The sequence below is a fragment of the Equus asinus genome, chromosome 9 (genome assembly GCF_041296235.1).
Source record: "Equus asinus isolate D_3611 breed Donkey chromosome 9, EquAss-T2T_v2, whole genome shotgun sequence".
Taxonomy (NCBI): Eukaryota; Metazoa; Chordata; class Mammalia; order Perissodactyla; family Equidae; genus Equus; species Equus asinus.
The window spans coordinates 22083865-22100977 of NC_091798.1; the positions used below are offsets into that span (position 1 = coordinate 22083865).

The following is a 17113-nucleotide window of genomic DNA, read 5'->3' on the forward strand; positions in this document are numbered from 1 at the left end:
CAGGGCTAATCTTCCTCAAAAAAAAAAAATTCAAAGAACTAAAGGAAATTGTGTTTAAAGACTTAAATGAGAGTACAATGACAATGATTTTAAAAACTTGAAAAGTTCAATAACTAAAACAAAAAATTCATAGAGGCTCAACAGCAGATTTGAATTGGCATGAGAAATAAACAAAGTTAGAGCAGAGACATCCAATCTGAAGAACTGAGAGCAGAAAAAAGATGGAAAAATGAACAGAGCCCTAACAATATATGTGATAGGTGTCCCAGAGGAAGAGAAGAGAGAAAAAACAGAACAGTATTTGAAGAAACAAAGGCTAAAAACTTCTAAATTCTGATGAAAAATGTTAATCTAAAGATCTAAGCTTCGTGAACTCCAAGTACACAGATCTATATCTAGAGACAAGAGAGTCAAGCTGTTGAAAAGCAAAGACAAAGAGAAAATCTGAAAGCAACAAGAAAAAAAAACCTTGTCAGGAATAGGAGAACAACAAAACTATTAAGATCTGATTTCTCACCAGAAACAATGGAGACTAGAGGCAGTGTGATGACATATTCAAAATGGTGAAAGAAAAAAATTGTCAACCAAGAATTAGATATTTAGCAAAATCATACCTCAAAATGAAGGCAAAATGAAGATGTTTACAGATAAAGACAGAAATTACCGCTACCAAACCTGCCTTACAAGACATACTAAAGGAAATCCTTTGGACTGAAAGGAAATGATACCAGATGATAACTCAAATCTACATGAAGAAATGAAAAGCATTAGAAATGGTAAAAACAGGGGCCGGCCCGGTGGCGCAGCGGTTAAGTTCGCACGTTCCGATTCTCGGCGGCCCGAGGTTCGCTGGTTCTGCTTGGCAGCCATGCTGTGGTAGGCGTCCCACGTATAAACTAGAGGAAGATGGGCACGGATGTTAGCTCAGAGCCAGACTTCCTCAGCAAAAAGAGGAGGACTGGCAGTAGTTAGCTGAGGGCTAATCTTCCTCAAAAAAAAAAAAAAAGAAAAGAAAAGAAATGGTAAATACAAAAAAAGCTCTATAAATATATTATTTTCTCTCTTCTCTTGATTTCTTTAAAAGACAGATTATATAAGATGGCAATTATGACACTATATGGTCGGGTTTGCAACACATATTGATATAATGTATATGACAATGGGGGCACAAAAGAGGGGAAAGGAAATGAAGCTATATTGCAGCAAACTTTCTATCTTTTACTGGAATTATATAGTATTAAACTAAAGTAGATTGTAATAAGATGAATAATGCAATCCATACAGCAACCACTAAGGAAATTTAGTTAAGAAATAGTTAAAAAATTAGAAATATTAAAATAGCACACATTTGTTAGATCAAAAAAATGATCTAACACAGAAGAAGGCAGTAAAAGTTAGAAACAGGAATAAAAAAAGATACGAGAGACATGTAGAAGATAAAATGGCTGATGTAAATTCAACCATATCAATAAGCACATTAAATGTGAATGGACTAAACATCCCAATCAAACAGCAGAGGTTGTCAGACTGGATTTAAGAAGATCCATCCATATGCTGCCTACAAGACACACTCTAGATTCAAAGACACAAATAGGCTGAACGTAAAAAGATGAAAAAATATATACTATGCAAACAATAACCATAAGAGAGGAGAGTGGTGGTCTTAGTTCAGGCTGTTATCACAAAAAGTACATAAACTGGGTGTCCTATAACCAACAAACATTCATTTCTCACAGTTCTGGAAGCGAGTAAGTCCAAGATCAAGGTGAAAGCAGATTCAGCATCACCTGGTGGAAACCTGATTCCCAGTTCATAGGGATCTTCTAGCTATAACCTCACATGGCAGAATGGTCAAGGGAGCTCTCTTCAGTCTTTGATCAGGGCACTAATCCCACTCATGAGGGCTCCACCTTCATGACCTAATCACTTCCCAAAAGTTTCGTTTTTTACTATCACCACACTGGGAGTTAGTTTTCAAGATATAAATTTTGGGGGGACAAAAACATTCAGACTACAGCAGTGCCTATGGTAATATCAGATAAAATAGGCTTTAAAACAATAAATACTACTAGAGACAAAAAAAAGGATATTTCATGATGATAAAAACATCAATAAATCAAAAAAATGTTATAAATGAATATGCATCTAACAGCAGTTACATAATAAAGAAAAAAATGACAGAATCCAAAGGATTAGACAATCCAACATCAATTATTAGAGATTTCAATATCTCACTATATCAGAAATTGACAGAATCAGAAATAAACATGGAGAAACATACACAAGACGAAGCACAGCTTAACACGTTGTAAAACTTATATCCACATAGCTACCACTCAGATGAAGTAAGAAAGAGAACAAATTGCCAGAATCTCAAAAGCTTCCCATGTGCTCCCTCCAAATTCTTAATCCCTACCTTTCACCCCTGACCCCACATCCTCAGCCAAACATTCAATTGGTTCTTCATAAATTAACTCGAAGGATAATTTATGGATAATTGACTGAGGTTAGCGTATTTCCAAAAATTATAGAATTCATTTATGCCTGCCACCTTGGGGGAAATGTGTCCAAAATGACTTTTAAGAAATCTTAGAGGTTCCAGATCCCTAGGTATTTTTTGGTCTACACTCATGGTGAATTTTGACTTAACAGCTATAACTAACACTTTCTGATTGCCTTTATGTGCTAGTCATTTTTTTTCCTGTTTTTTTATTCCCAAATCCCCCCAGTACATAGTTGTATATTTTTGTTGTGGGTCCTTCTAGCTGTGGCATGTGGGACGCCATCTCAGCATGGCCTGATGAGAGGTGCCATGTCCTCGCCTAGGATCCAAACCAGAAAAACCCTTGGGCCACCAAAGCAGAGCATGTGAACTTAACTGCTCAGTGACAGGGCCGGTCCCTGTGCTAGTCATTTAATCCTTACAGTGACTTTCTGATATAGGTACTATCATTATCCCACTTTACACCAAGTTAAATGACAGAACTAGGGAAGATCTGTCTAACCTTCCAAGCTTTTAACCACAAGACTGTACTGTCTTCCACAGGTGTGGAAATAAGGAATTCTTTGCAAGAAGAAGTAATTGAGTAAGGCACAGAAAATGCTGTAAAAAGGTAAGCACAGAGCTAACATGTTCCATAGGCCTAAAGAAAAAGTAATTTTTAATTCCCTTGCTATCAAGAATTAGGGCACTTGAAAAGAGGATGACACTGTTCCAGAACATGTCATGCAGTTCCAGAGATCTGATCTATAGTCATTTTGAGACCTATGTTAAAAATAAACCTCTGCTTCACTGACTCCAGGGCTTGAACCACAGGTCTTAGGTTTTTCTTCTATAGTTAATCCAAGGTCATTTTCCACTGACTTAGCAAAACAGATTCCTTGCAGACGGACCAATTCAATTTGCAAGTGTTTAAAATCTATTCTTTGCCCTCACACACACAGAGATCCTCAGATCTTTTAGTTTATTCTATTTTCCAGGGAATATTTTCTTGGATCACAGGGTAACATAATTTCACATGACATGGGAACTATACTGTTTTTTTAAAAGATTGGCCCTGAGCTAACATCTATTGCCAATCTTTTTTCTCCTTTTTCTCCTTCTTCCCAAAGCCCCCCCAGTACATAGTTGTATATTCTAGTTGCGGGTCCTTCTGGTTGTGCCATATGTCTCAGCATGGCCTGATGAGCTGTGCCATGTCTGCGCCCCCAGGATCCGAACTGGCAAAACCCTGCGCCGCCACGCCGCCAAAGCAGAGCATGTGAACTTAAGCACTCGGCCATGGAGCCAGCCCTTATACTTTCTTAAAGATGAAAGAACTTCGAAATATATCATAGAAAACCATCTCAACAGCACGTTTCTATACTTCTTAAACTAATCAATTCTCCAGTTATTTTAAAATTTTATCACCATGCAGATCTCCGAAAGGTGGGCTAATCTGCATCTAAATGAGGTGGTTTTGATAAATGATGCCACCATAAGCTTAACTTAGGTTTTAAATGATAATCTGACAAACAGGTGAAGGTGAGCATTTGGAAAAGGATACAAACTTGGTCTTAGCTGATATTAAAATTTAGCTAGATCACTGAGGCAAAAATGGACTTAAAAAAAATGGTGCTGGGACAACTTGGTAGTCATTTGGAAAGAGATAAAATTAGATCTATATGTCACACCATACACAAGAATAAATTCTAAGTGGACTGGAGATCTAAAAGTAAAAGTGAAACCATAAAAGTACTAGAAGAAAGCATAGTGAATTCTACTTGAACCTCAGTGTGAGGAAAGGCCTCCTGTGACTCAAAATCCTAGCAAACTCCAGCTGATCCGACTTTAAATCTTGGTGTAACCTGGCAAAAATGTCAGAAGGTGCTCCTCTATCGCCTTATTAACCATAAAACAACCACTCTCCACCCGAGACCCTCTCAGTGCAGTGGCTGACAAGGAGTATTCCTTATATTTTACGTCAGCAAATACAACATAACACACTTGACTTGGAGCTTACAAGTGTAAATCCCTTCTATCATCATTAAATGATAAAAACCTGCATTAATACTCTCTCAATTAAATAATCCTGCAGTGAGCACGTGTTTAACAGAGAGAAAACCAAGAGATTCACACCAGCAAGTGAATTTCCTTACTGCAAATCTATCAGCAGCTTTGTAATTTGCCACAAAATAAAACTTGGCATAGGGGCCAGTCCGGTGGCGCAGCGGTTAAGTTCACATGTTCTGCTTCTCAGTGGCCTGGGGTTCGCTGGTTTGGATCCCAGGTGTGGACATGGCACCGCTTGGCACGCCATGCTGTGGTAGGCGTCCCACATATAAAGTAGAGGAAGATGGGCCCCGATGTTAGTGCAGGGCCAGTCTTCCTCAGCAAAAAGAGGAGGATTGGCAGCAGTTAGCTCAGGGATAATCTTCCTCAAAAAAAAAAATTGGCATAAAGTTTGAAGCGAAGCACAGCACTCAGAGATCAATCACAGCTCCATAAAAAGGAAAGTGAAAAAAAGTGACATACATGCTACAGGGCTGGAAAACACAGGCAGACGCAGAGTCTTTCTACTTCAGTCCTATCTAGGTGGGATGAGAAAACTACACAGGGGAAGGGCTAGGCACCCCAGTCATACAAATTATTCTGAACCGAGTTCTTTACCACTAAAAAGGAAACAAAAGTTTCAGTTTTGTTTTCTTTGCAAGCAGACATCATTTGCTTTTTTTAAGAAGCCCTCCAGGGAGTCTGGAGGGAGGCTCTCTGGACTTCAGCTGTAGTTAGAACCTGACTCTCGTTAAGTCTAACACTTAGGAGGAAAGATGACTGATCTTATGGAATTAATCTTGGAAATATTTCCTTGCTTTTTAATCCAGAAACTTCTATTTCCCAAAATCAATTTAATAGAAATAAACTTCCTTATTTCTGTACTGCTTAAATTCTGCCCAACAAGTCTTTTTTAGACCTTATGCACATCCTGTTAGTAAAAGAAATGAGGGTAAAAGAAAACATCCCTTCTGATGTTTGGATGCAGGCAGTATGCTGGCTAGGTCAATGCTCCCTGTTTTCGGAGAGTGAAAGATGACATGAGTGGAGCCACATGAAAATAGAGCTGGAGCAGCCATTTCAGAGGAACTGCCTTGCACGTCTCCTGTTTTCTCTCTCTTCTAAACTGGACCAAACCACCAACATTCCAAGAAGTCAGTAAGGACAAGAGTATTCTGTTTGTAAGGACTGATGAAATCAGACTTTGCTGGTGACTGAATCACTAAGCAATCAATGAAGTACAAGCCTAGCCTTTTGCCCTAAGACTGAATCTCAAGCCAATCTAGGAAGTATAAACCTAGCCTTACCTCATCTAGCACCAATGAACTCTTGTTTAATACAACTCACCTCATCCTCCTTTCTCCCCATGGAAACCCTGAGCCCCTCTCCAGTAATTGGGACACTATTTGGGTTTCTACCTGAATCTGTGTTCCCTGAATTGCAATTCTTTGATTCCCCAAATAAACGCCTCACTGCCTCTCACCTGGGCTCTTTATTTTTAGGTTAACAGAAGCTTGGTCATCCGTGTCAATCTGGCTCTCTGTCTCCCAAAGTGTGGCCACAGTTCTATCAATATCAACATGAACTGGGAAGCTTGTTAGCAGAGCAGATTCCTGGCGGGTACCACACAAGTCTGTAGTATCAGACACTTCTCAGGGCTTTGCATGGTTAATAAGTTTCCTGTGATTCCCACGCACAATAAAGTTCGGGAATCACTGACCTACACAGAGTGATCTTCGTTAATGAACACAGGAAACACTGAATGCCACTTTAGTATCCCACTAACTTCAGTAATAAGGGTTGCGTAAACAACCCTTATTTCCCGTTTAAACTCAGGATCAGAAACCTAAGGTCCCTTCCTGTTCTTAAATTCTAGGATTTTATTTAATCACTTGTCAACAGCATTCATTAAACCCAATACTGGTAAACTCTAAGAAATTAAATATGGCAAGTGCCCATTAGAAATGAAATAAAAGGTAAATGACAAAGCAGAAAGGGTTTTCTCATGAGGTTAACAGAATACGTAGCCACTATAGAAAAGTTACTGAAAGGGGCTGGCCTGATGGCACAGCAGTTAAGTGTGCATGGTCCGCTTCAGCGCCCTGGGGTTCGTCAGTTCAGATCCCCAGTGCGGACATGGCACTGCTTGGCAAGCCATGCTGTGGTAGGCATCCCACACATAAGTAGAGGAAGATGGGCATGGATGTTAGCGCAGGGCCAGTCTTCCTCAGCAAAAAGAGGAATGGCAGCAGATGTTAGTTCAGGGCTAATCTTCCTCAGAAAAAGAAAGAAAGAAAGAAAAGTTACTGAAAACTTTCTGGCTGCAACAAAGAGAATTTCCCTGTAAACATGCCCACTGTTACAACAACATTGATAAGATTATGAAAATAATGCAATGAGGTAGTAGAAACATGGAAATCGAAAGGATTAAGTAATGTGGGATTTAGGAAAAATGAGAGAGATGGGAAAAGGACTGATATAGAACTTGTGTTATAAACCAATACTTCAATAATGGTTCCTGGTTAAAGATAAAACAGCCTTAAAGGAAAGAACAATCTTTATGTTTTCAGAGTCTAAGGAAAATGTTTTAAAATCCAAGAAACCATGTGCTCTGAGTCAATGTCCACCAAGCACAAGACTCTCGTATCCCTTACTTAAATGTATGGATGTATGTATCTATTTGTAAATGAATACCACGCACAGAAAACTGGCAACCAGGGAGCAAACCCATCAAAACGACCAGATCTGCATTTTGGCTTACAAATAATAAAACCCCTTCACTTGTGGGCAAGAATTTAATCACCAAAGCCCTGACAATTCAAAGTTCCTCCATCTTCTCCGTATCTGTAAAGGGCATCACCATCCACCCAGTAGCTGAAGCCAAGGAATCAGGCTAATTTCTCACTCCAGTCTCCAAAGTGAATCCACCAGTATGTTTTGTCTACTCTACCTCCAAATGTATCTTGAAATCATTTGCTTCTCTTCACTTGATCCACAGTTCAAGCTACTATCATCTTTGCCCGGGTTACTGCATTAGGCCCTAATTGGTCTCAATGTTCCACCCATGTCCCTGACTTTCATTCTCTGCACAACAACCAGAACACTTTTTTGTGTGTGTTTGAGGAAGACTGGCCCTGAGCTAACATCTGTTGTCAATCTCCCTCTTTTTTTTTCCTCTCCCCAAAGCCCCAGTACATATTTCTGTATCTTAGCTGTAAGTCCTTCTAGTTCTTTTGCGTGGGATGCCACCACAGCATGGTTGATGAGTGGGTGCTAGGTCTGTGCCCAGGATCCAAGCTGGCGAACCAGAGCACCAGAGCAGAACGTGAGACCTTAACTGCTATGCCACCGGGCTGGGCCCCAGAATACTCTTTAATAAAATATAAATAATTTCCATCTCTCCTCTGGCTTAAAATTACCCGTCTGTTTCCCAATGTGCTTGGAATTTCTTATTCAAAACTTCAAATTTCTTACCGTGGCTCACAAAGTGTTCCATTATTGGAGCCTCACTTATTTCCTCACTCCACTGTCTTCCTTAATCACTATGCTCCAACTACTGGCCCTTCCATTCCTTGCATGCCAAGAGTACACCAAGTTTGTAACTGTCTTAGGGCATTTATACTAACTGGCCCCCTTGTATGCAACACTTCCCTCTCAGATTGGCACACATTTGACTTCTTTTTCCCTCCAACTCTGCTGAAATGCCACCTTCCCAGAGAAGCCTTTCCTGACCATTCAATATAAAGTAGTCTTCCTCATCCTTCCAACCCCCATCCCTTCATCACTTCCTCTTAGCATTTTCTTCCATACCTCCCAACTAGAATATACCTGTAAGAGAAGAGAAACCTTCTGTCTTGTTTACCACTGTCTCCCTAAGGGCCTCAAACAAGGCCTGGCATGTGGAAGATATGCAAATATTTCTTGAATAAATGAATGAGATAAAATCTCTCTAACTTTTAAGAACAATTACTGGCTCTCATGACAGAGAAGCATACTATTTATTCAACATCTATTTAATGAAGGAAGACTACGCGCAAGGTCCCATGACAGTGGTCCTCCAGCTTTACTGTGTGTAAGAATTACCCAGAGAATTTATACACGAGGCCTAAAAACTCCACTGTGACAAGTAGCCCATGAAAGGTGATTCTCTTACAGGATCAACATCACTACGATGCAGTATATTCTACAGGTCCCAATACTATAAGCATCCTTGTATCATAATATTACTACAGCAGTAATTACTATAGCAGTAATTCTCATCTGCTGCCAGATCTGTCCCTCACCTCAGCGGAGCCTTTGAGAATCACTTATTTGCGTCGCAGATCTAGTACATCTCAAATGTTAGCTAAAATCCCGTTTCTTTCGGTAGTCGTGTCTACATGGAAGTCTTCACAAATAGTTAAGATTTGCTGCTGAAACACACACACACAAATGCAGTGCTTTCCTTAAGAGATTTTGCCTATTTTTACCAAATCTTAACTGCCTTCCTCCTCCAATACTCTTGATTTATGAGCTCTGCAGAAAACTGGCACTCCACTTGAGCCTGGATTGTCTTCTCAGCCACAGGGCAAGTCAAGTCAGCTTGAATAACAGATTTAGCTAGTGATTTTGATTCTGCCCGAAGAGAAACATTTAGAAATATATAGGTCCTAGGATAGCACTTCTTTCCCAAATTCTCAAAGGTCAGCTTTATGTGCTTTTTTGGGGGCAAAAAGTCTATACTGGTTGTAAAGAATCATATTTATATTCTCAAAGTGGAATAACATTTTTTGTAGTTGACTATAAATGTAATCCATGCTTACCGTAAAAAAAAAAAAGCAAATATTACAAAATTATGTTAAATATAAATGAGAATTCCCCAATAATCACACCCCTCAAAGCCACTCACTTTTCATAATTTGGTGTATATCCTTCCAAACTTTTATGTATAAACAGATTTTCACACAGGTTTTTAACTTAAAAGGAATCATCACTGACTATTCTATAACCTGCTGTAAGGGGAAAACACCTCCTGTGTGTCTCCTCTATTCTCAGAACCCACACTGAACAGCTCTGTGACCAGAGGTGTGCAAGTTTCTCCCAGACCAAGCAACTCCAGCTCTACAGCGGACACAAGCTGGTATCCTACAATTTAACTTAATTCTGACACTATCTACCTGGAGACGGCGTCAGATCCCAGAGGTTAAAGGCTCAGTCCCACACGACTGACCCCAGCCCCACTTCGAATGCCAACTCCAAGTCCAGGCTGTCACCTCCGCTTTTGATCCATTGGCTCTAAATTGGAGATTCCCACAACCTTCTCCTCACGTTCGATTAATTTGCTAGAGAGGCTCACAGAACTCAGGAAAATAGTTTACTGGTTTATTATAAAGTATATAACTCAAAACAGTCAGATGGAAGCGATGCATAGAGCAAGGTACATGGAAAGGAGCACGGAGCTTCCAAGCCCTCTGTGTGTGTCAGCCACCTAGCGCCTCCAAGTGTTCACCAACTCAGAAGCTCTGTGAACCCCACCCTTTTGGGTTTTTATGGAGGCCTTATTATGTAAGCATGATTGATTAAATCATTGGTCATTAGTGATGAACTCAATCTCCAGCCCCTCTTCCCCGCCTAGAGCTGGAAGTGGGATGGGGCTGAAAGCTCCAAACTCTGACAACCAGACCTCATCCTTACCAGCTTTCCACAAGTCACCTCATTAACATGACCTCAGGTGTGGCTGAAAAGGGCTTGTTACGAATAACAAAACACACTTTTATCTCCTATCACTTAGTAAATTCAGAGTGTTAAGAATTCTATGCCAGGAACTTGACAAACACCAAATATACATTTCTTTTTTTTTCTCCCCAAAGTGGCCCCCCCCACATAGTTGTATATTCTTAGTTGTGGGTCCTTCTAGTTGTGGCACGTGGGACACCACCTCAGCATGGCTGATGAGCGGTGCCATGTCCACGCCCAGGATTTGAACCGACAAAACACTGGGCAGCCTGCAGCAGAGCGAGCAAACTTAACCACTTGGCCACAGGGTTGGCCCCCCAAATATACATTTCTTATTACAAATCGTATTATCACACCTGCTTAATTCACTTAACATTACATCACAGGCATTCTTCCATGTCAATACTAATATTCACCTCTTTCTTTTTAATGATTGCACTGTACACTACTGCAAAAATATGCCAAAAATGTTTAAATTAATACCCTCTGTTGAACATTATTTCTAGTTTTCCACAGTTATGAATGATGCTGCAACATATCTTTATATATATCTGTGCATGTCTTGAGTAACCTCCTTAAAATAAAAGACTGGAAGAGAATCAGAGGTTTAAAGCTATGCTGTCCAATATGGTACTCCTAGCCACAGATGATTAAATTAACTAAAATTAAAAAATTCAGCTCCTCAGTTGTACTAGCCATATTTGCAATGTCCAACAGCCAGATGACTGTTAAAATGTGGTAGCAATGGCCAGTGACTACCGTGTTGGACAGTGTAGATTTAGAACATTCCCTCATTGCAGAAGGTTCTATGGACAGCCCTGGTCTAAAGAAATGTTTATATAAAAATTTGATACCTGTATCCTATTGACATGATGGAGCAATTTAAACTCCCAATATTAGTACATAAGTACCTATGTCCCCTTCTTGTCAACATCAGATCAATGTTCTGATCTGATAGATGAGACATAGTGTTTAATTTGCATCTAAAAATTATTAGTGAGGCTGAAAGTCTTTTCACATTTCTTTTGGTCATTTGTGTTTATTTATTTATTTATGCTGAGGAAAATACACCCTGAGCTAACATCTGTGCTAGTCTTCCTCTATTTTCTATGTGGGTCGCCGCTACAGCATAGCCACCAAGTAGTGTAGGTCGGTGCCTGGGAAGTGATCCCAAGCCACCAAAGCAGAGCATGCCAAATTTAACCACTAGGCCACGGGGCCGGCCCCTGTGTTTATTTTTTTGTTGTTGAATTATCTGAACTTTGTCTATTCTAAAAGAATCAAGTTTAAAGATATGCTGTTCCCGATGACCTATAAAGGCAAACTGTATGTGCAGAGAAGAGACATTTCTTCATCTGTTTTGCTGGTTTCCTAATAATTTCACAAAGATATTTATCAAAACAGCATAAAAATAGCTATTAACGTAGTACCACAATTAGCTAAAGGTAGCCTGCATTCTCATAGGTTGTTTCCTTACGGTGGAGTTAATGGTTTACATTATCTATAAAGCAACAATGGCTACCACTGCAGTATGTTATTTCTATGAGACATTGTTATAAATTTTCAAATTAACCTACGAAAACATATAGGTTGATTTACAAAATATAAAATAATTGAAAATGTTTATATTTTAAAAGTGATTATGTTCATATAAAAGTCTGGAACAGGAGAAAACCAACCTGTGGGATAGGAATCAGAAGAGTGGTTCCCTGGGTTGGTGGGGGTGGGGGAGAAGGAATGAGCATGAAGCACACAAAGGGAGTTTCTGGCATGATGAAAATGTTCTGTTCTTGATAGAGGCGTGAGTTACACAGGTGTGTACAGTTGTCAAAACTCACTGAACTGTACACATTAGAACTTAAACACTTCCAACGTCAATAAATTATATCTAATTTTTTAAAGGAAGGAAAAAAGTTTAAAACGTATTGTGCTATTTAGAATGTTCAATTTATAGGCAATAAAAATAATTATTTTAAATATTTATATAATGTAAAATGTGATTTCCTGGCCAGGAGACACAAAGAAAGTTTTACTAAATTGGGAATGAGGAGCAGAGTATGTAACACTTTGAACCAAACTGCTCAATTGTCAGACTGATGGCACTGTAGAAAATTCACTATGATGTCAGGGCGAAATATGTTAAGCTATCAGAAAAGCATTGCTAACATTTTAACAGATGTTTAATCATTGTTTCTAAAAAGCCTGCACTAGTGATATGAAAGCTGAACCAAACGCTCACTTTCTGGAAAATCATCTCCCTAATGTTATCGAACAGTACTTGATTTAATTTTCTGAGCCATCTCTGCTGAGGTAGTTTATGAACTTGGCTCATTTCTGCCCTTTATTCTCCTCTTCCGGTGGCACACACGAGCACAAAAGCTAACACGTGCAAGTTAAAACCAAGAGATTTGATCCTGAAAATGCCTAAGGAGAGACAGAGGATGCTCCTCCCATCTCACACCACCTCCCTGCTCCCACTGTTACACTGCAGGTTTATTCTCTCAGCCCGTTACCAATCTATCACAATCTGTTCAGCGAGTGAGCTCCTCAGAGGCATAAGCTACAAACCTCACTCAAGTTCTCTGCAGACAAACAGATATTATGGTAGCTCTTCAGATGACCTTGCTTATGAGATCCGAAGGAAGGCTATGCGGAGGACACTAAGACTTCTGTCTCCAAAAGTGAAGGCTTGCCCAGTTAAGGATGTGGCCCAGCGGCAAAGAAGCAGAACACTGTTCATTTTATTAGTGTATCTGCTTTGCAGGAAGAGAGCTGTTTTTACTAAGTTCTTTATTATACTTTGGCTTTGGAATCAAACAGATCTGGATTTGAGAATCAGTTCTGCCACTTATTAGATGTTTGATCTTAAGCAAGTTACTTTCCCACCCTAAGCTCTGTTTTCTTATGGGGAACAGTTTATGTCCCATAGGTGTGTTAGATAAAATGAAAAGATTAAATGAAAACACAAGTAGCATTTTAAGCTCAGTGGCTGGCACATTGCAGGTGCTTAACAAAGGACAGCTACTGTCATACATGTTTCTGTTCCTGGAGAACACTATGTAAATGATACAGGCCCCAGTCACTGCCCTCTGTAACCAAACCACCACCAGGATATTTTGCTAACAAAGGATTAACACAAACAGGCAGCATATTATAATTCTAACGTCTGAAAAAAAATGTTCATTACAGGAATTTCAGCAGACAACCATAGACAAAATCATTGGAAAAAAAGCTAACAGTTATGTATACACATTAGAAAATAATTACACAAGATGAAGATAAGAACTCAAAGTTCACAGAACAAAATAGAAAATTCTTTGCTAAGCGGACACACTCAATGCTTCCCTGTCATGCTACTGATTTCTCTCAGATCCATTAGTGTTAAAGCAATAAGGACACAGGTGGGCAAGTTACTCTTTACTACAGATGAAGTGGTCTGTGATACAGTATCAGCCACACTTATTTACTTTAAAAAGCAGTTCCCGTGGCAGACCAGCAGAATAAATAAAATATTTACCTGTTTCTCTTCATCTGGCATGTTTTTTTCCAGTTCTACTAAATATTCTTCATCTAGTTCAGAGGCATTCACATCATCATCAGGTTTGTTCTCAGCCTTGTCCACTCCTGGCTCCTCCTCCTCAAATGAAGTGCTGGTGTCATGAAAGCACTCTTCTTCTTCCTGGTCCTCCTGGGGATGGGCCTCACCATCCCGGAGCAGGTGGCTCTGGGAATGGTGATCCTCAGGATTAGAAACCGAAGCGCTAGCACACTCTGCTTCCTGGGGATCTGTAACTTTCAGATCACTGAGCAGATCCTCTGGAATCCTAGAGTTTTCTGACTTCTCCCCCATGCTGAATCAGCGAGGGAGGTGAAGCTGAAGCTCTGGGAAAAGGGAAAACATGTTACTTAAGGGTGCTTATATTTAAAAAAAAAAAACTTCTATCTGTCATACCTAAACAAACTTCTGCATTGAAGCCCAAAAGACACTCTAACTTTTTATTGGAATTCATTATTAAAATAAAATAGGTTTATCATATGCCCATAAATAATGCATCATTTTAACTAATAGCCCTTTCAGAACTTCTTATAAGCGACAAAAGAGACCAATTTTTAATGTGACTCTTCCACTTTCTACTGCTCGCGTTTTGTCGGGGCAGCAAAAAACATGCAGAAGCTAAAACAATGCAAGAAAAACGAAGCTGCTCTAATCTTTATTCAGGATGAACAGCCAGGTCATAAAGAAGAAACTAGGGCCTGCCTCTCCAGTACCACCACACGAAGCTCAAGAATAAGTTTCTGGTGGAGATGAAAATGCAGGCCGTCCCAACACAGTGACCATCAACGCAGGGCCCACGTAGGTTACAGCGGAAGGAGAGCCCTGACGCAGGTGGTCCTAATCAGGAACCCCGTGGGGGTCAGAATGAGGGACTAAAAGCGCGCTTCTCAACCCTGGCTGTACAACACAACACTCGGGACGCCTAGCAAGTACTGCTGCCCAGATCTTATCCTCCACAGATTCTGATTTACTGGCCTGGAGTCGGCCCAGGGCATCTGCATTTTTAAAAAGGCATCTTAGGTGATTCTAATCAGTCAATTGAGAACCACCGCTGCAGAAGCTGAGTCAGACGAGCAGCAGCCCCGCCCTTCTGGTCGCAGCAAAATCACGCCAACGACTCTTGTGTCGCGACAAGAGCCCGAACTCGCCCCAGCTCCTCCCAAGAAAACTTAAAAATACCAAGATCTTAATACGGAGATTTCGCTTCTACAGCAATGTTTTGTTTTCCCCGCGCCCAGATCTAGTAGAAGAACGCAGGAGTTTGAGGCCTAGGGTTAAGGAGGGCCACCCCGCTCTTGCCAAGTTTGTCCTCTAGCTGCGTCCCTCACCGCCAACGGGACAAACCCAGGTGGCTACTCACAGCTTCACGGCTCCTCTCGTCTTCACCTTTCTAGCCCGTGAGATCCTCTACTTCCGCTCGGTCAAGTGCACTTCCGTCGGCGCAGACTAATGGCGTCGCTGTTGGCGAAGCATCCTGGGAAATGTAGTGGAATCCTCAGGGAGGCAGGACAGCGCTGTCGCTGTGTGACGTCATTGTACTGAATGAAACATGAGTGACGGTTGCCATCTTGGGTTACGGTGAGACTGCGTTACTCAGCACAGGAGCAAAAAGGAAAAGAGAAAGGCTGTTTCTATGGTGTTCCTTTTACTCCTTCACTCTGATCTCTCTCGTGCTACCAACGTACAGGGGAATCCTGAAGCATCAACCTTGTCCAAAAATGGTTCTCAAAGTGTATCTTTGAAGGAGTCCACCGCTATATCAAAATCGTTTTCATAATACTACTAAGCTGCTATTTGCCTTTTCCATACTCCTTCTGTCATGAATGTACAGGGGTTTTCCAGAGGCTATGTGTCATTCAATGCACTGAGTGCAGAAGGAGTTATAAGAATCTAGCTGTCTTCTGTTAAGCTAGAGAGTTGCAAAACTGTGGAACAATGCCACACTTCTTACTATTTATGTTTTTCGTTTTGGAAAATATAGTTATTATTTATAAAAAGATTATTTATCTTACCATATAATGGGTGTATTATTATCTTAAAGGAATTAATAAATAAATATTAAAAATTTTTCAGTTCTACTTTTTTTTTTTGAGGAAGATTAGCCCTGAGCTAACTACTGCCAGTCCTCTTTTTTTGCTGAGGAAGCCTGGCCCTGCACTAACATCCGTTCCCATCTTCCTCTACTTTATATGTGGGACGCCTGCCACAGCATGGAGTGCCAAGCCGTGCCATGTCCGCACCTGGGATCCAAACCGGTGAACCCTGGGCCGCCAAAGCAGAACATGCGAACTTAACCGCTGCGCCACCCGGCCGGCCCCAGTTCTACTTTCTAATGCAGTAAATATTGATAGGTATGACTTGCATAAACAAAAGCTTTTTGTGGTCCTCAAAAATCTTTAAGAGTGTTAAGGGGTCCTGAAACCAAAAGCGAACTGTTGCCCTGTACATTAATTCAAGAAATGTTTATTGAATATTTATCAACCCCAGACATTGCACTGGAAATACAGAATTCAGATATCCCGTAAGGTTGCCAGACAGGTGACCAGCAAGGACAGCAGAGTACTAGCTAATTTTCGGTAAGTCACAGAACCTATTGCAGAGATAGCTAAGAAAGACTTTTTCAGAAAAGTTATCAAACTTGTTTTTTGAATTTTTGTCTGAATGACGTTATACCTACTGTTGTATTTTTGTGTAAGTCAAGAGCTTTCATATACTAAAAGTAACCATTAAAAATATATCAGAATTTTTTCCGGCTGGCCTGGTGGCGTAGCAGTTAAGTGCGCAGGTTCCGCTTCAGTGGCCCGGGGTTTGCCGATTTGGATCCCGGGTGCGGACGTGGCAGCGCTTGGCACTCCATGCTGTGGTTAGGCATCCCACATAGAAAGTAGAGGAAGATGGGCACGGATGTTAGCTCAGGGCCAGTCTTCCTCAGCAAAAAGAGGAGGACTGGCAGTAGTTAGCTCAGGGCTAATCTTCCTCAAAAAAAAAAAAAAAAATCAGAATTTTTGAAACCCTTTAATATTTCTTAATTTTTTAAATACAGCAAGAACTTCAAAAATGTAAGTGGTTAGGCCTCTTATGACCTTTAACAAATCCTGTTAATTAAATTTCAGTGTAATAGAAAGGGTGTGAATTTTGAAACAAATTAAATAAGTAAGTAAATAAAATGAACTTGAGTTACAAAGACAGCTTTTTCACTTTACTAGCTGTCCAACTTTGGACGGTAATTCTAGTAGCTAACATTTGTTGATTGTGTGCTTATTAGGTGCCACATGCTGTGAAACATGCTTTAGGTGGATTATTAGATTTTT

At 40.3% G+C, this 17113-nt stretch overlaps 1 protein-coding gene across 4 annotated transcripts in view; it reads right to left on the minus strand.

Annotated features, from left to right (window-relative positions):
- The window catches only part of TTC1 (tetratricopeptide repeat domain 1), a 46578-nt gene extending 31259 nt beyond the window's left edge, over window positions 1-15319 (minus strand). Inside the window, exons 1-2 of one of the 4 annotated variants that reach the window (XM_070517143.1) lie at window positions 15189-15319; window positions 13764-14128 (exon numbers count right to left, since the gene is read on the minus strand). In XM_070517143.1, the coding sequence (XP_070373244.1) occupies window positions 13764-14096 (333 nt within the window). In that variant the 5' untranslated portion in view covers window positions 14097-14128; window positions 15189-15319. Of the gene's footprint in view, window positions 1-13763; window positions 14129-14981 lie in introns of all 4 variants that reach the window. The other 3 variants (XM_014842731.3, XM_044777720.2, XM_044777719.2) reach the window with 3 other exon arrangements.
- Window positions 15320-17113: the final 1794 nt, after the last annotated feature.